The sequence below is a fragment of the Stegostoma tigrinum genome, chromosome 22 (genome assembly GCF_030684315.1).
Source record: "Stegostoma tigrinum isolate sSteTig4 chromosome 22, sSteTig4.hap1, whole genome shotgun sequence".
NCBI lineage: Eukaryota > Metazoa > Chordata > Chondrichthyes > Orectolobiformes > Stegostomatidae > Stegostoma > Stegostoma tigrinum.
In genome coordinates, this window is record NC_081375.1 from 3,382,598 (window position 1) to 3,410,545 (window position 27,948).

The following is a 27,948-nucleotide window of genomic DNA, read 5'->3' on the forward strand; positions in this document are numbered from 1 at the left end:
TAGTGAAACAAATGTGGTTTATCTTTGATGAGTTAGTCAACACTGAGCCATAAACTCCTTACATTTGTATGCAACTTCCCTTACTCCAAGGATGATGACCTGAGAACCACTCAACATGACAGAGGATAGTCTCAATGTGAAAACGGGACTTTATCATCAGAGGGATGTGCGATGATCACTCTTACTGATACTGACATGGGCAGACGCATCTGCAACCAGCAGATTGGTGAGGATGTGGCTGACTAATTCTTCTCTCTTCTTGGTTCTCTCACCACCTGCTACAGACCCAGTCTAGCAGCTTTGTCCTTTAGGACCTGACCAGCTCGAGCCCCTCTTGGTGATAGACATTGGATTTTTGCAGTAGATTTGAGGAAATGAAATCACCAATCATGGTGTATATCTAGAGCTCACTGTCTAAAAGAATGCTAGAGATGAGAACCCTCAAGGTATTTAAGGAGCTATTGAGATGAACAGTTGAAATGCCATATCCTCAAGGCTACAGGCCAAGTGCTGGAAAACGGAAATAGGATTGATAGACAATTGATGGCCAGCATGGACATAATGGGCCGAGGTCTCTTTCCATGCTGTAAAACTCTAACCATTAATTAATCTGGAGCAGAAGACAAAAGAAACACTGTTATAGAGCTAGCGCTAAATTTATTTCACATTATTTATGACACAAAGTTTAACCACAATCAGGACATTAATCTTCCCTCCCCATTTACACAAATTACAACAGATGGAATGAGAACACGACATCACTGCTCCCAGGAGCAAGGGAAGATAAAAATGTGACATATGGAGACCACTTTCCAAATCAGGGAAAAAGACAGAATCTGGTTCAAGAGCAGAATCAGTCTCACCCAAATACTCAATCCTGATCAGGGTGGAAGTGGGGTTAACAACAGTTCGGCACGGTCCAAACACAATCCCCTCCATTCCCCCAATCCCCAGGAGCAGCCTCACTTCATGACCCCCACTGATGAGGGATTGTGGGGCCTGGGGTATAGCAGAACCTGGACCTCTCCAGGTGCCTCTCGGTTCTGTGTTTCCATGAAAGCCACAAACAAAGCTTAGCCTCAGACCTCCTTAGCCTTTAAAATTTCTCTCTCTCTCGTTTTAATCTCCTGATGTGGCTCAGGGTCCAATTGTGTTTGAGAACTGCACCTAGGAAGCAGTTTGGGACTTTTCTCTTGGTTACAGAAATGTTGTTAACCTGTTTTCAGCCAGCCAGTCAGTTGTTGACCTGCAACTCAGACAGTGTCAGCTATCAGCAGTGCAATCCAGATTCCTGCAGTAAGAATATGGATGAAGCAGTAACAATAACCACGGTAAACAGCCACAGTGCAAAGACTCAATTAGGTCCAGAATCAGTGCAAACACAGCAAGACAAAAAATAAACTGTAAACCACAACGATCCAGAAACAATAACTTCAGAAACAGAAAGCTGGTCCAGGGGAGGGGCAGCAAAAATTAAACCAGCCAACCCAATCTATCTGCTGGGAATTACCAATGTGGGGGAACTGTATTAACTAAACAAGACCGTGGGGGAGAGGGGACAGGGTCAGCACGCTGCCTTTGGTAAACATTGTATTTGGGAAGATAACATACTTCAACCCTGACCCTGTCTCCATCAAACACTCCCAGGACAGGGACAGCACCGGATTAAATACAGGGTAGGGTAAAGCTCTCTCTACACTGTCCCCAAGAAACACTCCCAGGACGGGGATAGCACAGGGTCAGATTCGGAGTAAATTTCCCTCTACAAGACAGCTCTTGCAGATGTAATCAGAAATCATCCCCCACCCCGATTCCTGTTGTCCCTCCACTGTCCTGCAGCAAACAATTTCCCACAAAGTAATCATGCCCAATCCCAAGGATCAGGGGATCCCCCAGCCACAGTGATCACACTCCCTCCCTCCAGCTCTCTCATGGATCGCAGTATCTGATGTTTCTCGGCTGTCATCTCTTTCTGCTCATCATCAGTCAAGCTGAGAGGAGTAAAGTTACTCTGGTAAAGTGCATCTTTCCCTGTTACGACAGACACCCCTTCAACCCCACAGACAGGCAGTTTGGACAGGATAGCCTCTGTATCTCTCTGAATGCCAGTATCAACTTTTCACTGTGCCTTGTGCTGATGCACTCCCACTCGGGAGATCATCCTCTGGCTGCTGTTTTGATGGTGAAATCATCAGTGCTTGGGTTTTGTGAGTGATCACAACAGTACATGGTCCCTGAACCCAGGGTTCCCCATCAACCTGCATGGGCATCACCGAGTTCTTCAGAATCAGCTGAGAGGAACAGAGCAAACAAATTCAACACAGGACCAGTAACAATGCATCGCACTCCCTCCCTCCCAGAAAAACCAGGCACTTCCACCATTCCCCACCCCCCGAAATCAGGGCGCCACTGCCCCCATTTCCAGAAACTTCCAGAAAATCTGGCACTGTACCTCCTCTCCTTCCCAGAAACCTGGGCATGCCTGCTCCCGCCTTCAGAAAACCAGGCACCGCACGTCCTCCCAGAAAACAGGAGGCCGTGACCCCAAGAAACCAAACCTCCTGAAATGCCAGAGAAGAAAGTGTGCACCCAAACACCATGGCATCTAAACACAACCCACAGCCACCTGCATCACCCAGGGCTCAGGTTGCAGTGGTGCCTGTTGTCAGGAAAGCCCCATTTCCAGGTTGTTTTTCCCCACCCCAGAGTGTTGTCTGGGCTCTGGGAGGTGTGTACTTACTCTGACAGTGTGGGCCTGGCCCAGTCGTACTGGGTTGGCCAATTTCACGTGGATTTGAGCACAATGGAATGAGCCATAAACACCAACTACTTCCAACAGCCCATCACTATGACTGTAAGGTAAAGGAATACAGTTAGGAGGACAGAGAACACACTCAATTCACATTATCAACTTAAAGAACGTATTTAGAGTCAGAGACACATCATTTGTTCAGCAGCGAGAGTCGGGAGAGAGCGCGAGGTGAGGTACTATATTGGGACAGTTGCTTTTCCCGAAACACTATTTAGATAGTGTCTCCCACCCAGCCTCCTCCTCTAACCAAAAACAAAAGGTTCTGTGTGCCGATTTGGTAAAGTTATAGTGTTTTTTGATAGTCTCTTTGGGAATTTAGAATAATGGGAATGGATGTCGGGGCAGTTGAATGTTCCTCCTGCAGAATGTGGGAGGTAAGGGTCACCACTAGTGTCCCTGCTGACTACATCTGCAGGAAGTGCACCCAACTCCAGCTCCTCAGAAACTGCGAAAGGGAACTGGAGCTGGATGAACTTTGGATCATTCGGGAGGCTGGGGGGTAATTGAGAGGAGTTACAGGGAGGTAGTCACACCACAGGTACAGGAAAAAGGTAGATGGGTTACAGTCAGGGCACGGAAAGGGAACAGGCAGACAGTGCAGGGATCCCCTGTGACTGTTCCCCTCAATAACAAGTATACCGTTTTAGATGCTGTTGCAGGGGACGATTTACCAGGAGAGAGCCAATGGGGTAAAGGTCTCTGGCACGGAGTCTGTCCCTGTTGCTCAGAAGGGAAAGGGGGAAGAGGCAGAGAGCATTAGTCATTGGGGACTCCATAGTTCGGGGGACAGATAGGAGATTCTGTGGGAACGAGAGACTCGCGGTTGGTGTGTTGCCTCCCAGGTGCCAGGGTCCATGGCGTCTTGGGTCGTGTTTTTGGGATCCCTAAGGGGGAAGTGGGAACAGCCTCAAGTCGAGGTCCACATAGACACCAATGACATAGTTGGGAAAAGAGATGGGGATGTAAGGCAGAAATTCAAGGAGCTAGGGTGGAAGCTTACAGCTAGAACAAACAGTTGTTATCCCCGATTTGTTACCTGTGCCATGCGCTAGTGAGGTGAGGAATAGGGAAAGAGAGCAGTGGAACACGTGGCTACAGGGGTGGTGCAGGAGAGAGGGATTCAGATACCTGGATAATTGGGCTCATTCTCGGGTAGGTGGGACCTCTACAAATGGAATGGTCTACACCTGAACCAGAGGGGGACCAAACCCTGGGGGGGAATTTGCTGGGAATTTGCTAATGTTCTTCGGGAGGGTTTAAACTAATTCAGCAGGAGGATGGGAGCCTGAATTGTAGATCCAGTGTACAGGAGGTTGAGAGTAGTGATGTCATGAATAAGGTTTCAAGGTCACAGGAGTGTACCGGCAGGCAGGAGGGTGGTTTGAAGTGTGTCTACCTCAACGCCATGAGTATCTGGAATAAGGTGGGTGAGCTTGCAGCATGGATTGGTACCTGGGACTTCGATGTTGCGACCATCTCGGAGACATGGATAGAGCAGGGACAGGAATGGATGTTGCAGGTTCCAGGGTTTAGATGTTTCCGTAAGATCAGGGAAGGTGGTTAAAAAAGGGGCAAGTGTGGCATTGTTAGTCAAGGACAGTATTACGGTGGCAGAATCATGTTGGATGAGGACTCGTCACTGAGGTAATATGGGCTGAGGTTTGAAACAGGAAAGGAGAGGTCACCCCATTGAGTTTACTATAGGCCTCCGAAAAGTTCCAGAGATGTAGAGGAAAGGTTTGCAAAGATGATTCTGGATAGGAGCGAAAGTAACAGGGTAGTTGTTATGGGGGCTTTAACTTTTCAAATATTGGTTGGAAACGCTATAGTTTGAGTACTTCAGGTGGATCATTTTTTGTTCAATGTGTGCAGGAGGGTTTTCTGACGCAGTATGTAGATAGGCCAACAAAAGTGTTTCTGGAAAGTGTGAAAACAAATAAGTCCCCTGGGCTGGATGGGATGTATCTTAGAATTCTCTGGGAAGCTAGGGAGGAGATTGCAGAGCCTTTGGCTTTAATCTTTATATTGTCATTGTCCACAGGAATAGTGCCAGAAGGCTGGAGGATAGCAAATGTGGTTCCCCTGTTCAAGAAGGGGAGTAGGGACAACCCTGGTAAATATAGACCAGTGAGCCTTACTTCAGTTGTTGGTAAAGTGTTGTAAAAGGTTATAAGGGATAGGATTTATAATCATCTAGAAAAGAATAAATTGATTAGGGATAGTCAGCACAGTTTTGTGAAGGGAAGGTCGTGCCTCACAAACCTTATCGAGTTCTTTGAGAAGGTGACCAGATTGGTGGATGAGGGTAAAGTGGTTGATGTGATGTATGTGGATTTCAGTAAAGCTTTTGATAAGGTTCCCCACAGTAGGCTACTGCAGAAAATACAAAGGCATGGGATTGAGGGTGATTTAGCAGCTTGGATCAGAAATTGGCTAGCTGTAGGAAGACAGAGGATGGTGGTATTGATGGGAAATGTTCATCCTGGAGACCAGTTACTTGGGTCCACAGCTGTTTGTCATTTTTATAAATGACCTGGATGGAGGGCGAGGAAGAATGGGTCAGTAAATTTGCAGATGGCACTCAAGTTGGTGGAGCTGTGGAGAGTGACGAAGGATGTTGCAGGTTGCAGAGAGACATAGATAAGCTGCAGAGCTGGGCTCAGAGGTGACAAATAAAGTTTAATGTGGAAAAGTGTGAGGTGATTTACTTTGGAAGGAGTAACAGGAATACAGAGTACTGGGCTAATGGTAAGATTCTTGATAGTGGGTGAGCAGAGAGATCTTGGTGCCTGTGTGTATAGCTCCCTGAAAATTGCCACCCAGGTTGAGAGGGTTGTTAAGAAGGTGTACGATGTTTTAGGTTTTATGGATAGAGGGATTGAGTTTCAGAGCCATGAGGTCATGTTGCAGCTGTACAAAGCTCTGGTGCGGCCACACTTGGAGTATTGCGTACAGTTCTGGTCGCCACATTACAGGAAGAATGTGGAAGCTTTGGAAAGGGTGCAGAGGAGATTTACTAGGATGTTGCCTGGTATGAAGGGATGTTCTTAAGAGGAAAGGCTGAGGGACTTGAGGCTGTTTTCATTAGAGAGAAGAAGGTTGAGAGGTGACTGATTATTTTATATGTCTCAATTAAGAGGGTTAGATAGGGTGCACAGTGAGCCTTTTTCCTAGGATGGTGATGGCTAGCACGAGGGGACATAGCTTTAAATTGAGGGGTGAAAGATATAGGACAGATGTCAAGAGGTAGGTTCCTTACTCGGAGAGTAGTAAGGGCATGGAATGCCCTGTCTGCAAAAGTAGGAGATTCGCCAACTTTAAGGGTATTTAAATGGTCACTGGATAAACATATAGATGATAATGGAATAGTGTAGGTTAGATGGGCTTCAGATTGTTGCGCTGACTCGTGAAACCATCAAGGGCCGAAGGGCCTGTACTGCGCTATAATGTTCAATGTTCTATATAGCACAGAAACAGATCCTTACATTCAATTCATCCATGGCGACCAGATAGCCTGAATAAATCTAGTCCCATTTTCCAGCATGTGGCCCATATCCCGCTAAACCCTTCCTAATCACATACCCATCCACAAGCCTTTTAAATGTTATCATTGTACCAGCCTCCACCACTTCCTCTGGCAGCTTATTCCATACACACACCCATCACTGCCTTATCTACCTACGACTCCACTTTCAAGGAACTATGAACCTGCACTTTGTTTAGCAACACTCCCTAGAACCTTACCATTACGTGTATAAGTCCTGCCCTGGTGTGCCTTTCTAAAATGCAACACTTCACATTTTATCTAAATTAAACTTCATCTGCCACACCTCAGCCCATTGGCCCAACTGATTAAGGTTCTGTTGTACACTGAGGTAACTTTCTTCACCAAATTGGCATTTTCCCAGCCACCATTAGTGCTGAGGAAGGGTCACTGGACCCGAAACATTAACTCTGTTTTCTCCTTCACAGATACTGCCAGACCAGCTGAGCTTTTCCAGCAACTTTGTTTTTGTAACCTTCTTCACTGTCCACGACACCTTCAATTCTGGTGAAGTAGTAACAAAGAAGATTGATGAGGGCAGAGCAGAGGGCATGATCTATGTGGATTTCAGTAAGGCGTTTCACAGTATTCATCTTGGTAGACTGGATAGCAAGGTTAAATCACATGGAATACAGACTGAACTAGCCATGTGGATACAGAACTGCCTCAAAGGCAGATGACAGAGGGTGGTGGAGGGTTGCTTTTCAGACTGGAGGCCTGTGACCAGCAGTGTGCCACAAGGATCAGTGTTGGGTCCACTGCTTTTCATCATTTATACAAATGATTCTGATGTGAACATAGAAGGTATAGAGAATAAGTTTGCAAAATTGGAGGTTTAGTGGACAGCAAAGAAGGTTACCTCAGATTACAATGGGATCTTGATCAGATGAGCCAAGGAGTGGCAGATGGAGTTTAATTTACATAAAAGTGAGTTAGGGATGCATTTTGGCAAGGCAAAACAGGGCAGGTCTTATGCATTTAATGGTAAGGTCCTAGGGAGTGTTGCCAAATAAGGCAATTTAGGAATGCAAGTTCATAGTTCCTTGAAAGTGGAGTTGCAGATAGATAGGATAGTGAAAGCGGCTTTTAGTATGCTTGCTTTTATTGGTCAGTACAGGAGTTTGGACGTCATGTTGTGGCTGTACAGGACATTGGTGAGGCCTTTTCTAGAGTACTATGTACAATTCTGATTGCCCTACTATAGGAAGGATATTATTAAGTCAGAAATGATGCAGAAAAGTTTTACAAGGATTTCTACCAGGAGTGGAGGCTTGGAGTTAAAAGGACAGGCTGCAACTTTTTTCACTAAAGCATAGCTGGTTTTGAGGGGTGACCTTAGAAGTTTGTAAAATCATGAAGGACATAAAGTGCATAGCAAAGATCTTTTCTCTAGGGTGGTTTGGGTGGGGGGTGGCGGCAGTGTGGAATTCAAAACTAGGAGGCATATTTTAAGTTGAGAGGAGAAAGATTTAAATGGGCCTGTGGGGTAACTTTTTCCACATACAGAATGGTTCATATATGGAATGAATTGCCAGAGAAAGCAGTAGATGCAGGTATAAATACATTTAAAAGAATCTTAGACGTACATAAATAGGATGGGTTCAGAGGGATATGGGCCAAACACAGGGAAATGGAACTAGATTAGTTTGGGAAACCTGGTCAGCATAGATGAGTTGGACCGAAGGGTCTGTTTCTGTGCTGTCTGACTCAATGACTTTAAACTTGGAAGGAATATAAATGCACACTGTAAGAGGTTTGGTAAGCATATGAAAATGAAATATTAGTGAAGGCAAATGTAGACTCCTTTCAGTTTGAAACTAAATTATGTTAAATCACAAACAGCAGAACAATTGAAAAATTACTTTAGTTGTCTTCACAGGAGATGACATAAATTGCTTCCTTAGCATTTCTAAGAAGTTAAGGCTTTTTGGGAGGAGGAAGTGAAGGAAATTAGTATTAGTTTAAAAAAAACTATGGTGGAGAAATTAATGGGACTGAAAGCTACTAAATCCCAGGGCCTGATAATCTACATCCCAGGGCATTAAAGGAAGTAGCTATGAAAATAGTGAACGACTTAACTGTCACCTTCCAAAATTCCACAAAATCTGGGATTGTATTAGCAGACCAGAGAGTGGCAAATATAGTCCCACGGTTTCTTAAAGGAAGGAGATGGAAAAGGATGCAGTAACAGGATATTTGAAAAAAACAAATGGGACTGCTCAAAGCCAACATGGATTTACAGAAATGAAATAACGTTTGACAACCTACCGGAATTTTTTTGAAGACATAACTAGTAGAATAGATAAGGGAGAGCCAGTGGAGGTGGTATATTCACAATGTATGTTAATGATTTAGATAAGGCAACTTAATGTAATATCTCCAAATTCATAGATAAATTCAAGCTGGATGGAAGGGTGAGTGGTGAGGAGGATGCAGAGATGCTTCAGTGTGATTTGGACAAGCAGAGACAAATGCACGACAGATGCAGTATAATGTAGATAAATTTTGGAGCAAAAGTAGGTAAGCAATTATCATCAGAATGGTGATAGATTGGGAAATGCAGAAGTACAACGAAACCTGAGTCCTCGTACAGCAGTTGCTTAAGGTAAGCATGCACTTGCTTCATGAAGAAGATAATTGGTACGGTGGCAGTCAGCGGATTCAAGTAGAGGAGAAGGGATCCTTGCTGCCATTTTACAGGGTCTTAACGAGATCACACCTGGAGTTGTGTGCGCTGTTTTAGTCTTGTCATCGGAGGAAGGATGTTCTGGCTATGGAGGGAGAGCAGTGAATGTTTACTAGACTGATTCCTGGTATGGCAGGATGTATGAGGAGACAGGATTAGTTAGGATTAAATTCACTGGAATTTAGAAGAATAAGGGGGAATCTCATTATAACCTAAAATTCTAACAGGAATAGATAGGATAAACACAGGGAGGATGTTCCCAATGATAAGGAGTGCAGAACTAGGGGTCACACTGTAAGAATATGAATTAGGCCATTTAGGACTGAGGTGAGGCAAAATGTCTTCACTGAGATATCAGTGAGCCTGTGGGATTCTGTTATGGAAAACAGTCAAGGTCAAACATTACATTTTAAAGGAGGAGTTTGATATAGTTCTTACTTTTAAGAAGATTAAAGGGTTTGGGGGAAGGTGGGAACAGGGTATTGAGTTAGATGATCAGCCATGATCACAGTGAACAGTGTAGAGCCGAATGGCCAATACGTAGAAGCATAGAGAAATGGTATTTGGATTTTCAGAAGAAAGATGATAAAACATCTCTCCAGGTCTTCCTATTTACAGGATCATGTTAAATTAGCCAATGAGTTTTGCACTTTGTGGCTGGATTGTAGTGACATCAATAAACTATCATTTTGCAATAAATTAAAAATGTGAGCCAGAGTCTGACCATAGAATGCTATTAAAACAGAAGAGGCTCTTGTCAGCTGCCCTCTGCTGGACAATGATACTGCCAACTAAATTTCAGCTTGATTAGTTCCAAGTCCATTTTAACTGACATCATGGTACATGGGTGTCACTGGTTGTATCACTGGCCAGCATTTATTGCCCATCCCAGTTGCTCTTGAGAATGTGGTGAGCTGACTTCTTGAACCACAAGTACATAGAACATAGAACAGGTCCTTCGGCCCTCGATGTTGTGCCGACCTGTGAACTGATCTATGCCCCTCCCCTACACTATCCCATCATTATCCATATGCTTATCCAAGGACTGTTTAAATGCCCCTAATGTGGCTGAGTTAACTACATTGGCAGGCAGGGCGTTCCACACCCTTACCACTCTCTGAGTAAAGAACCTGCCTTTGACATCTGTCTTAAATCTATCTCCCCTCAATTTGTAACTATGCCCCCTTGTACAAGCTGAAGTCATCATCCTAGGAAAAAAAAACTCTCACTGTCCACCCTATCTAATCCTCTGATCATCTTGTATGTCTCTATTAAATCCCCTCTTAGCCGTCTTCTCTCCAATGAGAACAGACCCAAGTCCCTCAACCTTTCTTCATAAGAGCTGTGCTCCAGACCAGGCAACATCCTGGTAACATCCTAGTAAATCTCCTCTGTACCTTTTCCAATGTTTCCACATCCTTTCTGTAATGGGGCGACCAGAACTGCACGCAATATTCCAAATGAGGCCGCACTAGTGTTTTGTACAGTTGCAGCATGACATCACGGCTCTGGAACTCAATCCCTCTACCAATAAAACCTAACACACCGTATGCCTTTTTAACAGCACTATCAACCTGGGTGGCAACTTTCAAGAATCTATGTACATGGACAACAAGATCCCTCTGCACATCCACACTACCAAGAATCTTTCCATTGACCCGGTATTCTGCCTTCCTACTATTCTTCCCAAAGTGAATCACCTCACATTTATCTGCATTGAGCTCCATTTGCCACCTTTCAGCCCAATTCTGCCGTTTATATAAGTCTCCCTGCAACCTGCAACATTCTTCCACACTGTCCACCACTCCACCGATTTTAGTGTCATCTGCAAACTTACTAACCCATCCGCCGATGCCGTTTATAAAAATGACAAACATCCGTGTACCCAAAACAGATCCTTGAGGCACACCACTAATAACCAGACTCCAGGTTGAATATTTTCCATCAACCACCACTTGTTGCCTTCTTACAGAAAGCCAGTTTCTAATCCAAATTGCAAAATCTCCCTCAATTCCATGCCCCCATATTTTCTCTAATAGCCTACCGTGTGGAACCTTATCAAAGGCTTCACTGGAGTCCATGTACACCACGTCAACTGCCCTTCCCTCATCCACATGCTTGGTCACTTTCTCAAAAAACTCAGTGAGGTTTGTGAGATACCACCTGCCCTTGACGAATCCACGTTGACTATCTCCAATCAAATTGTTGCTTGCTAGATGATTATAAATCCTATCTCTTATAATCCTTTCCAAAACTTTCTACAACAGACGTAAGGCTCACTGGTCTATAATTACCTGGGTCATCCCTACTGCCCTTCTTGAACAAGGGCACAACATTTTCAATCCTCCAGTCCTCTGGTACTAAACTTGTGAACAATGAAGACTCAAAGATCAAGGCCAAAGGCTCTGCCACTTTCTCCCTAGCTTCCCAGAGAATCCTCAGAAAAATCCCATCCAGCCCAGAGGATTTATCTAACTTCACACCTTATAGAACTGATAACATCTCGTCCTTACTAACCTCAATCCTTTCAATTCTAATAACCCGTAATTCAGTCTTCTCCTCTTTTCCTGAGTGAAAACAAATGAGGAATAATCATTTAGCACCTCTCCGATCTCCACAGGGTCCCCACACAACTTCCCACTTCCATCTTTGACTAGCCCTATTCCTACACTAGTCATCCTCTTATTCCTCACATACCTATAGAAAGCTTTAGGGTTCTCCTTTATTCTACCTGCTAATGTCTGCGCATGTCCCCTCCTTGCTCTTCTTAACAATCTCTTTAAATCCTTCCTAGCTAATCTATAACTCTCCATCGCCTCATCTGAACCATCTCGTCTCATTGTCACATAAGCCTCCCTCTTCCGCTTAACAAGAGATAAAATTTCTTTAGTAAACCACGGTTCTCTTATCTTATCACTTCCTCCCTGCCTGACAGGGACATATCAATCAAGGACACGCAATATCTGTTCCTTAAGCCAGCTTCACATTTCGACTGTCCCCATCCCCTGCATTTTGCTAACCCATTCTATGCCTCCTAAGTCTTGCCTAATTGCATTATAATTGCCCTTCCCACATCTATAACTCTTGCCCTGTGGCATGTTCCTATCCCTTTCCATCGCTAAACTAAACATAACCGAATTACGGTCACTGTCTCCAAAGTGCTCACCTACCACTACATCAAACACCTGGCCTGGTTCATTACCAAGCACCAGATCCAGTGTGGCCTCCCCTCGTTGGCCCTTCGACACACTGAGTCAGGAAACCCTCCTGCACACATTGGACAAAAACTGATCCATCCGACGTACTAGAGTTATAGCATTTCCAGTCAATGCTGGGGAAGTTAAAGTATCCCATAATGACCACCCTATTCCTTTCACTCCTGCCCAGAATCGTTTTGCCGATCCTCTCCTCCACATCCCTGAAACTTTACGGACTTTGTCCACATGCTGTAGGGTGACCCACAATGCCCTCAGTAAGGAAGTCCAGGATTTTGACCCATTGACACTGAAGGAACAGTGATATATTCCTAAGTCAGGATGGTGAGTGGCTTGGAGGGGAACTTGAAGGGGTGGTGTTCCCTTGTACCTGCTGCTAACCCACTCTTTCAGGTCTCAGATCACATTGCTCAAGTCGTCTTTTACTGCAGGTCATTGGTCAACACAGACACTCTCTTCATATTTCCTTCTGGTTTTCTTTATGGCTCTACTAATCATCGTATTTACTTTTACACACCTTGATATATCATTTATATTAGTGCATTAACAATTGTAATTTATTTCTCACCTCTTAATTTACCCATACGTTACTGAAATTTGAAGTAGCCCCTTGTTTTTTTGGAAGTGTGTATTTATCTATAACTTTTGATCCTTTTAAAATCAAAGTCCTTTGATCAATCCTGTGTTAATTCCTCTTTCTATCAGCTTAGTCATCAACCTTGGGAAGTCCGTCACTCCAATGTGTTGTTTTGCCAGAGCCCCTCGTTCTTTCATTAGACCATAGTCACCCCATATTATTGCACAGGGCCCAATGTTCTCACCCACAGTGAGACCTTCTCCCTGATCTATTTTGCTACTCCTAACAGAGAGGCAATGGACAGGCTAGTTAACGATTGTGGTTAGTTTAGGTGATCCAATCTCATTTCTGATTATTCCCAGTCTGTCCTGATCACAATATGGGACTTAATCACCAAGCAATATCATTTTATTGTTGCCTCCTCCATCTACAGGGCACCACACCTATTTTCTTCTGTTTGTGAAGTCCACAGAGCAAGTTGCAGCTGGAACACAATTCTCACTTGTAACTGCACTGACACAGCCTTGGTTTTTCTCTTGCCAATCACCTCTCCAGCATACAGTCCCACATCCTCCATGCTCTCATATCACAATTAGATATCAATATTACAGTCAGATAGGCTGACTTTTCTTTCGTCAGAATTTCTGATAGTATGGTTAAACAGATACAGTCAATGCCAGATTTGCTCTTTGCAGAACATCCAGTCTTAAAAGACTGATGAAAATTCATTAAATGCTGGGAAAACACAATTGATCATCTTTACCAAAGCTCACTCCCACTTCCTTCAATGATTCAACCCCAAATCATTTAGCACAACTCTTCCCCTGATCCTCCCATGAAGGGCTTAACTCTCTCTCACCAAATGGGGTTAATTCACTCGCTTTCTCTCCACTTCCCCCACACCCAAAGGGGTTCACTTGCTCTGTCTCGCCACCCATGAAGGGCTGACTCACTCTAAGATATTACCTTTACACATATACCCAGTGTGCAGGGCAAAAGGGCACAACCTTACAAGTCACAGGATCCCTGCACCCAAGGTGGGACAGAGTTTACCCATCTCAGTATCTGCTTTAAGCCTATTGTTAAAATAGGACTTACCTGGCAGGAGGATAAGACTTGTCCCCTGTGCCTTCCCAAAGCCGACAGCCCCCTCCCCAGTAAGCAATGTTGAGAACGATAATCCCCTCCAGTTTCGGCAATGCAATCCTTTCCCCATCCAGCTCCAACTGTGTTTTGGGTGAAGTGGGTACAGATGAGAGAAAGCAAAGAAGGATAGATTGAGAGAGACAGCAGAGGTACCATTCTCCCCACAGGACTCATTAACAGGAAGGAAGGCTCAGGAAAGGGTTGACTTGACTAGGGTCAGGACCTCCTGCTGACCAGTGACGGGATGGATTCTATAAGCCCATACAGCCCACCAGGGTTTTTCAAACACCTTCACCCATCGAAATCCAGCTTTGAAGAGTTGGTGCATAGGAAACACAGCAGCAATTTGCACACAGCAAGTACAGATGGACCTGAAAAATCAGGAATACTCTTGTCTAGGCCCTTATATCCATGATTCTTCTGATGCTTTACGTCAGTTTCAGAATTTCCAGTTTGCGGGCTCCAGTCACTTCCTCTTTACCATGGTCACAGAATTCCTCTGTACATCCATCCCCCAAATGGATGGTCTCAGGGCTCTCCACTTCTTTCTGGAAAAAAGATATGAACTGTCCCTATCTCTCACCATCAACCTCCACCTGGCCAAGCTTGTACTCACTTTAAATAATTTCTCCTTTAACTCCTCTCACTTTCTTTAGGTCAAAGGGGTGGCTGTGGATACCTGCACAGGCTCCAATTATGCATGTTTCTTTGTGGGGTACGTGGAACATTCATCGTTCCAGTCCCACTCGAGGCTCCACCCACAACATTTTCTCTGGTATATTGATAACATCATTGGCACTGCTTTCCTCTTTAGTCCCGAATTGGAGAAGTTTTATCAATTTTGCTTCCAATTTTCACCCCACTCTCACCTTCATCTGGTCCATCTCTCACTCCTCCCTTCTCTTCCTTGACATCTGTTTCCGTTGCTGGGGAAAGACTGGCTACCAATATCTACTTCAAACCCACTGGCTTCCACCTTGACTACACATCCTCGCACCCTGTTTTCTGTGAAGACTCTATTTTATTCGCCTAGTTTCTCTGGCTCTATCACATCAGTTCTGATGATGCCTCTTTCAACTGCAACCACAGAAGGTGCAACACCCTTCTGTTTATTTCCTCCCACCTCACTATCCAAGGCTCCAGACACATCTTCCAGCTGAAGCAGTGATTTAACTGCACTTTACTCAATTTAATGGATTTGCTGCTCACAATTCGTCTTCTCTACTTCGGTCAGAAAAAGAAACACAGACTAGGTGACCACTTTGCAGACCACCTCTGTTCTGTCTACAAACATGACCCATGCTTTCAGTTGCCTGCTACTTGAACACACTATAGTGTTCCCTGGCCAACATCCCTATCTCAGGCTTGCTGCAGTACTTCAATGAACAGCATCTCATTATCAGCCTGGGAACGCTGAAGCCTCTAGGGGTCAACAGTGAGTTCAATAATTTTAGAACCTGTACACCTCCCTCCATGTCCTTCACCCACCCCGACACCCCAGGCCCTGGCATGATATTTGGCTACTTTCAGCACAGCCAAAACATTATCTATTTATGGTCCCCAGCATCAGCTGGTTCTCATCAGCATACTATTATCCATCTTTGTCTCTCTTTCTGGGCGAACTCAATATCTTCAGCATATATGTATTTACCACCTTTTCCTAGCTGCCAGTTCTAAAGAGGAGTCACTAGACTCAAAGCTCTGTTTCTCGCCACAGATGCTGCCAAACCTGCTGAGTTTCTCCATTAGTTTATTTTTCTTTCAGATTTCTAGCACTTTCTCAGGAAGAAAGACCTGGTTTTCCTGCCAGTCTGAGCCACAGGATGTGCTCCATTCAGCTTGAGGGGAGATAAAGCCTAAGATTAATGCCCAAACCAAGCTTGCTTCCCACCCCTGTTCACACCTACCGACTCATCCATCACTCAAGACCAAACACCATCAAAAAACCCACTCTTGCAATGAACTCATGCTTTGCAAATGCCCAGTGAAACTACAGTATAAATGCAACCAGGCAACAGGAAACTCACCTCAATCTTCTGATCCAGATTTTTGCAAGCTTGAACTAAACAGTCTCTGGTCCCATAGAAGAAATAAACTGCCTTTATAAAATAAATAACAGCAATGAGACAGATTCCAAGGTTGACTTCAGTGCAAGAAATTCTGTCAATTAGCTCAAAGCCGACCAGGAACTGCAGTCTGGAGTGAGTCATTACACCTTGATACTAGTGCTACAATACAATATGTTCATGGAGTGCTGGACAGGCAGCAGTTGGAGCACACAGTGTACTGACCTAAATCCTGATAGTAATACAGGAAATTTCATCTCAAGGCAGGGACAGCACAGGCTTAGATACAGAGTAAAGCTCCCCCAACACTTTTAAACTGAAAGTAAAGATTGCCCTACCTTTTTAAAATAAAGCTCTCTCTACTCTTTTAAACGGAGAAAAAAACTCTCCACGCTATCCTGAAAGGCTCAGCATACATTTAGACACAGAGTAAAGCTCCTTCTGGACAGTGCCTCAACTGTCCAGTTATGTAATTCGTTCTAAAAGTTTCTAAAGCAAGTGTCACAGAAGAACACGTAGCAAACTGGTGTTGGCTCCCACCATTCCACAAAGAGGCTACCCTTATTGATCTCACTTACAGAATTATGTCGAACTGCTCACCTTATTAATAATCCGATTGGAGAAAAGGAAAGGGCTTTGCTGCCTGCATTCGTGGAAGTTTAAAGCCATGAGAGCATCTGGGCCAATGGAGAAATAATTGTTCATCGTGTAAATCTAGAGAACAATAATGGGAACAGAGAACAGCATATCAGACAGCCTGCAAGGCGGGGCTTGTACCACAGCAGCAGAAGCAGTCACTGCTACAGGCCATGGGCCGGAATTAAATAGACACACTAGCATGGAGAATGAGACAGGCAGACAGAGTGATGGGGGGGGTGTGGAGAGGTTGGGGGGGGGGGGGGGTGTGGAGAGGTTGGGGGGGGGTGGTGTGGAGAGGTTGGGGGGGGTGGTGTGGAGAGGTTGGGGGGGGTGGGGAGAAGAGGGGTGGTGGTCAGGGGGGAGGAACAGGGTAGGGGAGAGCGGGACAGGTGGGGGGGGAGAAACGGGACAGGTGGGGGGGGGGGAGGAAGAACGGGACAGGTGGGGGGGGGGAGGAAGAACGGGACAGGTGGGGGGGGGGGAAGAACGGGACAGGTGGGGGGGGGGGAAGAACGGGACAGGTGGGGGGGGAAGAACGGGACTGGTGGGGGGGGGGGGGGAGGAAGAACGGGACAGGTGGGGGGGGGAGGAAGAACGGGACAGGTGGGGGGGGGAAGACAGGTGGGGGGGGGGAGAAGACAGGTGGGGGGGGGGGGGAAGACAGGTGGGGGGGGGGGAAGACAGGTGGGGGGGGGGGAAGACAGGTGGGGGGGGGGAAGACAGGTGGGGGGGGGAAGACAGGTGGGGGGGGGGGAAGACAGGTGGGGGGGGGGGAAGACAGGTGGGGGGGGGGAAGACAGGTGGGGGGGGGGAAGACAGGTGGGGGGGGGGAAGACAGGTGGGGGGGGGAAGACAGGTGGGGGGGGGAAGACAGGTGGGGGGGGGAAGACAGGTGGGGGGGGGAAGACAGGTGGGGGGGGGGAAGACAGGTGGGGGGGGGGAAGACAGGTGGGGGGGGGGAAGACAGGTGGGGGGGGAAGACAGGTGGGGGGGGGAAGACAGGTGGGGGGGGGAAGACAGGTGGGGGGGGGAAGACAGGTGGGGGGGGGAAGACAGGTGGGGGGGGGAAGACAGGTGGGGGGGGAAGACAGGGGGGGGGGGAAGACAGGTGGGGGGGGGAAGACAGGTGGGGGGGGGAAGACAGGTGGGGGGGGAAGACAGGTGGGGGGGGAAGACAGGTGGGGGGGAAGACAGGTGGGGGGGAAGACAGGTGGGGGGGGAAGACAGGTGGGGGGGGGGGAAGACAGGTGGGGGGGGGGGAAGACAGGTGGGGGGGGGGAAGACAGGTGGGGGGGGGGGAAGACAGGTGGGGGGGGAAGACAGGTGGGGGGGGGGAAGACAGGTGGGGGGGGGGAAGACAGGTGGGGGGGGGGAAGACAGGTGGGGGGGGGGAAGACAGGTGGGGGGGGGAAGACAGGTGGGGGGGGGGAAGACAGGTGGGGGGGGGGAAGACAGGTGGGGGGGGGGAAGACAGGTGGGGGGGGGGAAGACAGGTGGGGGGGGGGAAGACAGGTGGGGGGGGAAGACAGGTGGGGGGGGAAGACAGGTGGGGGGGGAAGACAGGTGGGGGGGGAAGACAGGTGGGGGGGGAAGACAGGTGGGGGGGGAAGACAGGTGGGGGGGGAAGACAGGTGGGGGGGGGAAGACAGGTGGGGGGGGGAAGACAGGTGGGGGGGGGGAAGACAGGTGGGGGGGGGGAAGACAGGTGGGGGGGGGAAGACAGGTGGGGGGGGGGGAAGACAGGTGGGGGGGGGGAAGACAGGTGGGGGGGGGGGAAGACAGGTGGGGGGGGGGGAAGACAGGTGGGGGGGGGGGAAGACAGGTGGGGGGGGGGGAAGACAGGTGGGGGGGGGGGAAGACAGGTGGGGGGGGGGGAAGACAGGTGGGGGGGGGGGAAGACAGGTGGGGGGGGGGGAAGACAGGTGGGGGGGGGGGAAGACAGGTGGGGGGGGGGAAGACAGGTGGGGGGGGGAAGACAGGTGGGGGGGGGGAAGACAGGTGGGGGGGGGGAAGACAGGTGGGGGGGGGGAAGACAGGTGGGGGGGGGGGAAGACAGGTGGGGGGGGGGAAGACAGGTGGGGGGGGGGAAGACAGGTGGGGGGGGGGAAGACAGGTGGGGGGGGGGAAGACAGGTGGGGGGGGGGAAGACAGGTGGGGGGGGGGAAGACAGGTGGGGGGGGGGAAGACAGGTGGGGGGGGGGGAAGACAGGTGGGGGGGGGGGAAGACAGGTGGGGGGGGGAAGACAGGTGGGGGGGGGAAGACAGGTGGGGGGGGGGAAGACAGGTGGGGGGGGGAAGACAGGTGGAGGAGCAAAGCACAGGACGGAGGGGGAGGAAGGAGAGCTGGGAGGGCAGAGGGCATGGCGGGGGGGGGCGGGGAAGAGGGGTCGGGGTCAGGGGGAGAGAGAGAGTCAGCCTCATCAGTGGTGACAAGGTGGAAAGAACCTGCCCCTTCAGAGGTATGAAGGGGGAGCGGGAGGGCGAGGATGCAGGGTGTGATTGAGTGAATTGGTAACTGTTACCTTGGGCCTGTGAAAGCTGTAAAATCCCTTTGTCACCCGTACACTCCACCTGTGGCAAAAATCGGAAACATGGAATTCATTATTGGAAAGACTTTCAATCCTTATCCCACAATATTTTCTTTCGCTAACACACTGCTTGGATTATATCATGCAGGGAATGTGCATAAGGCTTTCAGTGTTGTTTGTACAGATACTAGTTGCTTTCCAGACACCGATGTAATTTTCATTCAAGTTCACAAAGTGAATAACACCTCAATCCCTGCAAGCAATGGTGAATGCTTAGCAAAGGTCATCAATCTGATATATTAGCTCTTTATCTCTAACCCAGTGAACACTTGCAGCATTTCTGTTCCTGTGAAAACTCCAATTCTCAAATATTCTTTTTTCATAATATTCACTCCAGGACATGTGCATCACTTGCAAAGTCCATGTTTTAAAATTCATTTGTGGAATGTGGGCATCGCTGGAGTGCAACGTGAAGATGGTGGTGTTCCATTTATCTGCTGTCCTTGTCCTTCTAAATGGTGGCAGTCATGGGTTTGGAAGATGCTGCTTGAGGATCTTTGGTGAATTTGTGCAGTGCACCTTAGCAATAGTGCACACTGCTGCAGAGTATCAATGATGGAGGGATTGAATCGAGCAGGCTGTTCAGTGCTGGATGGTGTCAAGCTCAAGTGTTGTTGCAGATGCACCCATCCAGACAAGCGGGAAGCAGTCCACCACACTCCTGACTTGTGCATTGCAGGACAGGCTTTGGGGAGTCAGGCAGCGAGTAATTCGCCACAGTATTCCTAGCCTTTGATCTGCTCTTTTCGTCACTGCGTTTATGTAACGAGTCCAGATGAGTTGCCGGTGAATGGTAATCCCCAGGATGTTGAAAGGGGATTCAGTGGTCATAACAGCACTGAATATCTTGTTGCATTTGAACATGTACAGCTTCCAAATCTGAGGAGTCACAAATGGTGCTGAACATTGTGCAAATCTGCAGCAAATAACATCCCCACTTCTGATTTTATGAAGGAGAGAAGGTCATTGATCAAACAGCTGAAGGTGGTTGGGGATAATAGGAACTGCAGATGCTGGAGAATCTGAGATAACAAGAGATAACAAGCCATATAGCTGAGATAACAAGAGATAACAAGCCATATAGCTGGATGAACACAGCAGGCCAAGCAGCACCTTAAGAGCAGGAAAGCTGACGTTTCGGGCCTAGACCCTTCATCAGAAATGGGGGAGGGAAGGGGGTTCTGAAATAAATAGGGAGAGAGGGGGAGACGGATCAAAGTTGGATAGAGGAGAAGATAGGTGGAGGGAAGACAGACAAGTCACAGGAGGGGATGGAGCCAGTAAAGGTGAGTGTAGGTGGGGAGGTAGGAAGGAGAGACAGATCAAGGGGGTGGGATGAGGTTTGTAGGTAGGAAATGGGGGTGTGGCTTGAGTGGGAGAGGGGATAGGTGAGAGGAAGAACTGGTCAGGGAGGCAGGGACAAGCTGGGCGGTTTTGGGATGCGGTAGGGGGAGGGGAGGTTTTGAAGTTCATGAAATCCCCATTGATACCATTGGGCTGCAGGGTTCCCAAGCAGAATATGAGTTGACGTTCTGGCAACCTTTGGGTGGCATTGTTGTGGCACTGCAGGAGGCCCAGGATGGGCATGTCGTCTAATGACTGGGAGGGGGAGTTGAAGTGGTTCACGGCTGGGAGGTGCAGTTGTTTATTGCGAACCAAGCATAGGTGTTCTGCAAAGTGGACCCAAGCCTCTGCTTGGTTTCCCCAACGTAGAGGAGGCCACAACGGGTACAGCAGATGCAGTTTACCACATTAGCAGATGAGCATCTACTTGATGTGGAAAGTCTTACGGGGCCTGGGATGGGGGTGAGGGGGGAGGTGTAGCACTTCCTGCGGTTGCAGGGAAAAATGCCAGGTGTGGAGGGGAGTGTGGAGCGGACAAGGGAGTCACGGAGAGAGTCGTCCCTCCGGAAAGCAGACAAGGGTTGGGAGGCGAAAATGTCTTTGGTGGTGGTGTCAGATTGCAGATGGCGGAAGTGTCAGAGGATGATGCATTTGATCCGGAGGTTAGTGGGGTGGTATGTGAGGACGAGGGGGATCCTTTTTTGGTGGTGGTATGCGAGGACGAGGGGGATCCTTTTTTGGTTGTTATCACGGGGACGGGGTATGAGGGATGAGTTGCGGGAAATGCGGGAGATGTGGTCGAGGGCGTTCATTAGGATGATCCCCAGTACGGAGAGATTGTCTAATGAGCAGAAGTTAAACAGGTTGGGACTCTACTCATTGGAGTTTAGAAGGAAGAGGGGTGATCTCACTGGGACATGTAGGATTAAGGGGCATGATAAGGTAAATTCTAAGAGGACATTTCGCCTCACGGGAGAGTCTAGAACCAGAGAGCATTTTCTCAGAATAACAGGGTGCTAATTTAAGACCTATATGGAGGAATTTCTTCTCTGAGGGTTATGAGTCCTTACCATAGAAACTTGGGGAGCAGAGTCCCTAAGTGTATTGCTAAGATAGATAGATTCTCAATCTGTATGAGAATCAAGGGTTATAAGTAAAATACAGGAAAGTGGATACAAAGGAATTGAACCAGCCATGACCTGTTGAATGGTGCAGCAGGTTTGAGGGGCTTACTCCTGCTTCTATTTCTTATGGTCTTTACCTCACCAGTGGCAGCCATCTTTTAATTTGCTCAGTTATCTCTCTAAATCCCACTGCCACACTGTTGATCTTCTTTCTTTAAGGAATTCCTTAAAACCCACTAAGGCTAAGGTGTTAGTCACTACTCGAAACATCCCCACCATTGTGTCAGGTTAGGCCTGGGAGCACCTTTTCTAATGTGTTACAAAAACGCTGATTGCTGATGTTACTCAACTAACTAACCATTACATCCACCCAGAACTCACCGATCTAATTTGGTTACCTCCCCGGCTAGAACATTCTGAAGAATCTCTTCCGTTGTGACATCACCAGTGTATCCAGCACCCCAGCCGAGAGTGTTTGACAAATCATTGCCTGTTCCAAGAGGGAGAACAGCCACATATGGCATGTACTGCTCCTGTCCCTGAACAAAAACAGAAGATTTAATTACCAATGCTACACGAGTATGATCAGAATCAGGCATTGGCAACAACAAGGCACACAACACTGACTTTCAGCAATTCAGATGGCAGGTTATCTCATTTATCCAAAAGAGAATTTGCAACTTGTGTTGTGATAATGGGAACTGCAGATGCTGGAGAATCCGAGATAATAAAATGTGAGGCTGGATGAACACAGCAGGCCCAGCAGCATCTCAGGAGCACAAAAGCTGACGTTTCGGGCCTAGACCCTTCATCAGAGAGGGGGATGGGGTGAGGGTTCTGGAATAAATAGGGAGAGAGGGGGAGGTGGACCGAAGATGGAGAGAAAAGAAGATAGGTGGAGAGGATTACAAGAGAGTTGCAGTGGGAGGGAGATTCCCTGAGGTTGGTCCGGAGGGAGAAGGGTAACTTCTTCAGGTTAGGCATCCCTGGATAAGGCTTCGCAGTGAGGTTAAAATTGTATCAGTGATAATGGGAACTGCAGATGCTGGAGAATTCGAGATAATAAAATGTGAGGTTGGATGAACACAGCAGGCCAAGCAGCATCTCAGGAGCACAAAAGTTGACATTTCGGGCCTAGACCTTTCATCAGAGAGGGGGATGGGGTGAGGGTTCTGGAATAAATAGGGAGAGAGGGGGAGGTGGACCGAAGATGGAGAGAAAAGAAGATAGGTGGAGAGGATTACAAGAGAGTTGCAGTGGGAGGGAGATTCCCTGAGGTTGGTCCGGAGGGAGAAGGGTAACTTCTTCAGGTTAGGCATCCCTGGATAAGGCTTCGCAGTGAGGTTAAAACTGTATCAGTGATAATGGGAACTGCAGATGCTGGAGAATTCCAAGATAATAAAATGTGAGGCTGGATGAACACAGCAGGCCCAGCAGCATCTCAGGAGCACAAAAGCTGACGTTTCGGGCCTAGACCCTTCATCAGAGAGGGGGATGGGGTGAGGGTTCTGGAATAAATAGGGAGAGAGGGGGAGGCGGACCGAGGATGGTGTTGTCCCTGTTTTGGGAGTGTCTGTTGGAGAAAGTGTACAGAGATCTTTACTCTGTATCTATTTCCTTGCAGTACCTGTACTGGGAAAATTTGATGGGGACAGGGTAAAGGGAGTGAGAATTACAAGGTATAGAGCTGGACGAACACAGCAGGCCAAGCAGCATCAGAGGAGCAGGAAAGCTGACGATTCAGGTTGACACCCTTCTTCAGAAACATCAGTTTTCCTGCTCCTCTGATGCTCCTTGGCCTGCTAAAGCTGTTCATCCAGCTTTACACCTTGTTATCGCCGATTCTCCAGCATCGTCAGGGCCTACTATCAGGGCAGACGAAGTGTTACTTTCAGTTTAAAAGTAGATTTAGCTTTACTCTGTCCATCAAACGCACCCAGAACAGGAGTTGTACAGAGTTAGATACAAGGTATAAATGAAGCCTTACTTTCAGTATAAAAGTTAGCTTTTCTTTCAAATGAAAAGGGAAAAAAGGTGCTTTACTCTAAAGGAAATGAAAGTACCATAGCTAAATTTACAAATGACATGAAAATCAATGTAAAGGCATGTTACAAGAGGGGTACATACAGTTCACAGAGAGACACTGATAGAGTGTGTATGTGAGCAAAATGTTGGCAAAGTATAACATAGGAAGTGAAGCTTTTCATTTTGGCAGGTTGAACAAAAGAACTTAATATTGTTTAACTGGAAAAAAATTGCAGAAAGCCGCATACAAAGGGACTTGAAAGCATGCGCACATGAAACACAAAGCTAGCACACAGATGCAGCAGGTAATCAGGAAAACTAAAGTACAGGCCCTCATTTCAAGGGGAGTGGAGTATAAGAGTACAGAAGTGTTACTGCAACTGAACAAGGTGTTGATGAGATGATACCTAGAGCACAAGTTTGGTCCCTTTGTTTAAGGAAGGATATCATTCCATTGGCAGCAGTTCAGAGATGTTTCACTTGGATGATCCCTGGTCTGGTCTTTTGAGCAAAGGCTAAACAGACTAGGACTCTAGTAAATAGTGTTTAGAAGAATGAGAGGTGATCTCATTGAGACATATAGAATTCTTAAGAGGTTTGACAGGATAAATGCTACAAGGTTGCTTCCCCTCATGGGACAGACTATCACCAGAGGGCATAGTCTCAGAATAAAGAAGTGCCAATTTAAGGCCGAGATGAAAAGGAATTTCTTCTCTCAGAGGATTGTCTCTCTTTGGAATTCCTTGTCACAGATAGCCGAGGTCAGAGTCCTTGCATATATTCAAGACTAAGAGACACCGATTTTCAGTCAGGAATAGAGGGTTATAGGGAAAGCAGATGTAGGGAATGGCGGAGCAGGCCTGAGGGCCCAAACAGCATATTTATTTCATCCTACTTATTATGAACTTTCATACCTTGTATTTCATTTCATCAATGGCGTCCAGCACCCAGCCTACTGTCCCATCTCCCCCACAAACCAGCACTCTCGTTGTGTGTTTTGGTAGAAGTGTGCACAACTGCAAAGCTTTGTATGGAGTTGAGGAATCGAGATCAACAACCTGCATAGGCACAATGCAAAACATTCAGGTATTGCTACACTGAACCTGGTCAAACAGCTCACTAAAATCCAAATAAATCACGTCATCTCAACCACAGCAATAATTTAATATTTCCATAATGTGATTTAAACATATTAAAATATTGGTTATTATTGAGTTTTCTTGTTTTTGATTTAGTAGCATTTCTGTGTATCCAAATGGCTTTAATAATAAACTTATAAGCATTCCTGAAGCCATGGTGATATTTTTAAACATTGGAAAAAGACATCCCATGAAATGGTGAGCTTGTGTGTAGGCTGGGAGGATTTTACAATCAAAAACTGTAAAAAGTTGCACATTTGGCCTAGTTTGGAAGGTCAAGGAATGGTTTATGTAGACTGTTTAGAATAATTAAAAATAGGTAATCTTAGAATCACAGAAACCCTATACTGTCAAGGCAGGCCATTTTGCCCAACAAGTCCACACCAACCCCCCGAAGAGCACTCCACCCAAACCCATGCTACCTCTGGAACGCTGCATCTCCCATGGCTAATTCATCGACTAGTAAACACATCCCTGGACATTATGGGCAATTTAGCATGGCCAATCCACCTAACCTGCACATCTTTAGACTGCAGGAGGAAACCGGAGCACCCAGAGGAAACCGACAGACAAAGGGAGAACGTGCAAACTCCACACAGTCAGTCACCCAAGACTGGAATCAAACGAAGGTCCCTGGCACAGTGAGACTGCAGTGCTAATGACTGACTCACTGTGCCACCAATATTAGGGATTCAGCAAAAGCTCCAGATCAGAAGTATATAGTTAAAACACTCAAGGAGTAATTTGAACCTCAGCAAGTTTTGATTTCAGTTGTATGAGGATCCAGAAAAAGTGGACAAATCCTGAAGGCTGGGAGCTGAAGTCACAGGTAAATGAAGAGATGATAAAGAAGGGGTTTCCTTTTGGGGCAACTAAGTGGGTGATTTTGGGACTTTTTAAAACTAATTTCAAAATCTTTAAACATACGCTTTGGGTAAAGAGTTTTTTTGGCATAGTAAACTCCTGTTTTATTGTGAAAAATCAAATCTGCAGCCTTGCATGCTTGTTTTCTGTTGCAGTGAGGCAACATCTTGTCAAAAACCAAAACAAAATCATAACATGGTCTTTCAAGACAAATTTCAGTCTGGGAATAATATCAGCTGGACTCCTAACAATAGGACCCTTAAATGTAACAAAACTGTGATGAGACAATTCACAGACGTATTTCAAGTAAAAAAGCACTATCAACATAAACAGGTATGAGATGAGTTTTAGTGAGCATCTTAAAAGAGGAAAATAATAAATGCCATACCACCAGCGCAAGAGGAGGGGAACACTATTACCGTGACATTCCCCCAAAAAGTAAGTTACGCATTCATTGTTGTAACTCAGAACTTCAAAATCGATCCCACATAAATCTGAGAAGACAGATAAGGTGCTGGACAATAACAGATCTTCCTTTCATTCACATGTCAATGAAGAAGTTCCCGCAGGTTCAAAATATTACCTGAATGGGATTAAGGAGGGTTTGAAATTCTCCCATCAGATCCTGAGCCATGTTGTTTCCACTGCGAACATTTGCCAGGACGAGAACTGGGGTCCAGTCTTCTGGGCACATGGAAGAGAGCTTTGGAAAGAAATAAATTAGAAGGACATTAGTGCAGAGATTGAAACACACCAACATATTCCAAACTTGAACATACAAGGCACAATGACACTGGAGTGGGGGAACGATGCAAAGGAAACAATGAAAGAGGCGATGGAGAGGGTGGGGAGGGCAGGGGGACAAGGAGGAGTGGAAAGGGTGGGGAACGGGGAAGGGGGTAAGAGAGGATGGCGCTGTGGGGGAGGAGAGAAACGGGCGGGGGGGGAGAGAAACGGGCGGGGGGGAGAGAAACGGGCGCGGGGGGGAGAGAAACGGGCGCGGGGGGGAGAGAAACGGGCGCGGGGGGGAGAGAAACGGGCGCGGGGGGGAGAGAAACGGGCGGGGGGGGGAGAGAAACGGGCGGGGGGGGGGAGAGAAACGGGCGGGGGGGGGGAGAGACGGGCGGGGGGGGGAGAGACGGGGCGGGGGGGGGGAGAAGACGGGGCGGGGGGGGGGGAGAAGACGGGGCGGGGGGGGGGGAGAAGACGGGGCGGGGGGGGGGGGAGAAGACGGGGCGGGGGGGGGGGGAGAAGACGGGGCGGGGGGGGGGGGGAGAAGACGGGGCGGGGGGGGGGGGGAGAAGACGGGGCGGGGGGGGGGGGGAGAAGACGGGGCGGGGGGGGGGGGGGAGAAGACGGGGCGGGGGGGGGGGGGAGAAGACGGGGCGGGGGGTTACATAGGGCCGGTACCTGGCTGAGAAGGTCCCTGGAGCCCGGCCGCCGCCGCCGGGCCGTGTAGAGATACCGCGGGGGGATGACGGCGCGCCGTAGCGGGCCCAGGTCACAGGCGGCGGGGAGCTGGACCACGCAGCCATCGTGAGCCACCCGCTGGCACCAGACACAGCGGTAATCACAGAGCCGAGGCTGCGAGCCGCACTGCAGGCCGCACACCGAGCACGAGTTACAGATCGGCAGGTTCCCGCGGACCCAGTGGTGGGCCTGGGCCTGGGCCGGAGCCGGAGCCGGCTGCACCGCCTCTTTACAGCGGAGCCGGCGCTCGGCGCGGGCCAGGCACGAATCATCGACACAGAGGCCGCAGCAAGGGCAGTAGGAGCCGCGAAGAGTGGCCTGGCCGCACACGCTGCAGTAAGTGGGGCGCATGAAGAGGTCGATGTAGCGCCAACTGTGGGCCGAGGCACCGGGCGAGGGCCCCAAGCCTAGGCCCAGACCGGGGCCTCTCCTCAGAGCCTCTTCTCGCCGGGCCCTCCTCACGCTGCACCACAGCGTCAGTAACACGGGCACCAGCACAGCAGCCGCCGTCCACACCAGCAGCCGGTACTCGGCACAGGCCCAAGGTGAGGCCTCGCCCTCTGCCTGAGCTTCTCCCGCAGTATCGGACTCCTCCTGGTCGCCGGATTCAGCCATCGGCGCGGCCCGGCCCGGCCGGGCCCCGCCGAGGGACACGCTCAGGAGGCAGCGAGGCCGCGCACCGCAGGAGCTGGAGGCGCGCACACGACAC

General features: G+C 48.2%; 1 protein-coding gene across 1 annotated transcript; it reads right to left on the reverse strand.

The window, feature by feature from the left end:
* Positions 1 to 637: 637 nt before the first annotated feature.
* Positions 638 to 27,936, reverse strand: dgke (diacylglycerol kinase, epsilon). The gene is made up of 10 exons (XM_048555312.2): positions 27,180 to 27,936; positions 26,353 to 26,472; positions 24,681 to 24,824; positions 22,123 to 22,280; positions 19,208 to 19,256; positions 16,647 to 16,760; positions 16,008 to 16,079; positions 13,933 to 14,060; positions 2,741 to 2,852; positions 638 to 2,291 (listed from the first exon to the last, which is right to left on the reverse strand). The coding sequence occupies exons 1-10, from the start codon at positions 27,852 to 27,854 to the stop codon at positions 2,112 to 2,114; spliced, it is 1,752 nt and encodes a 583-aa protein (XP_048411269.1). The 5' UTR covers positions 27,855 to 27,936; the 3' UTR covers positions 638 to 2,111.
* Positions 27,937 to 27,948: the final 12 nt, after the last annotated feature.

Coding starts and splice junctions, on each gene's coding strand:
- dgke (XM_048555312.2), bottom strand. CDS start 27,854: ATGGCTGAATCCGGCGACCAGGAGGAGTCCGATACTGCGGGAGAAGCT. Junction 26,473..27,179: donor CCAGGGACCTTCTCAGCCAG/GTACCGGCCCTA, acceptor TTCTTTCCAAAG/CTCTCTTCCATGTGCCCAGA. Junction 2,292..2,740: donor GCCAGGCCCACACTGTCAGA/GTAAGTACACAC, acceptor TGTTCCTCTCAG/CTGATTCTGAAGAACTCGGT.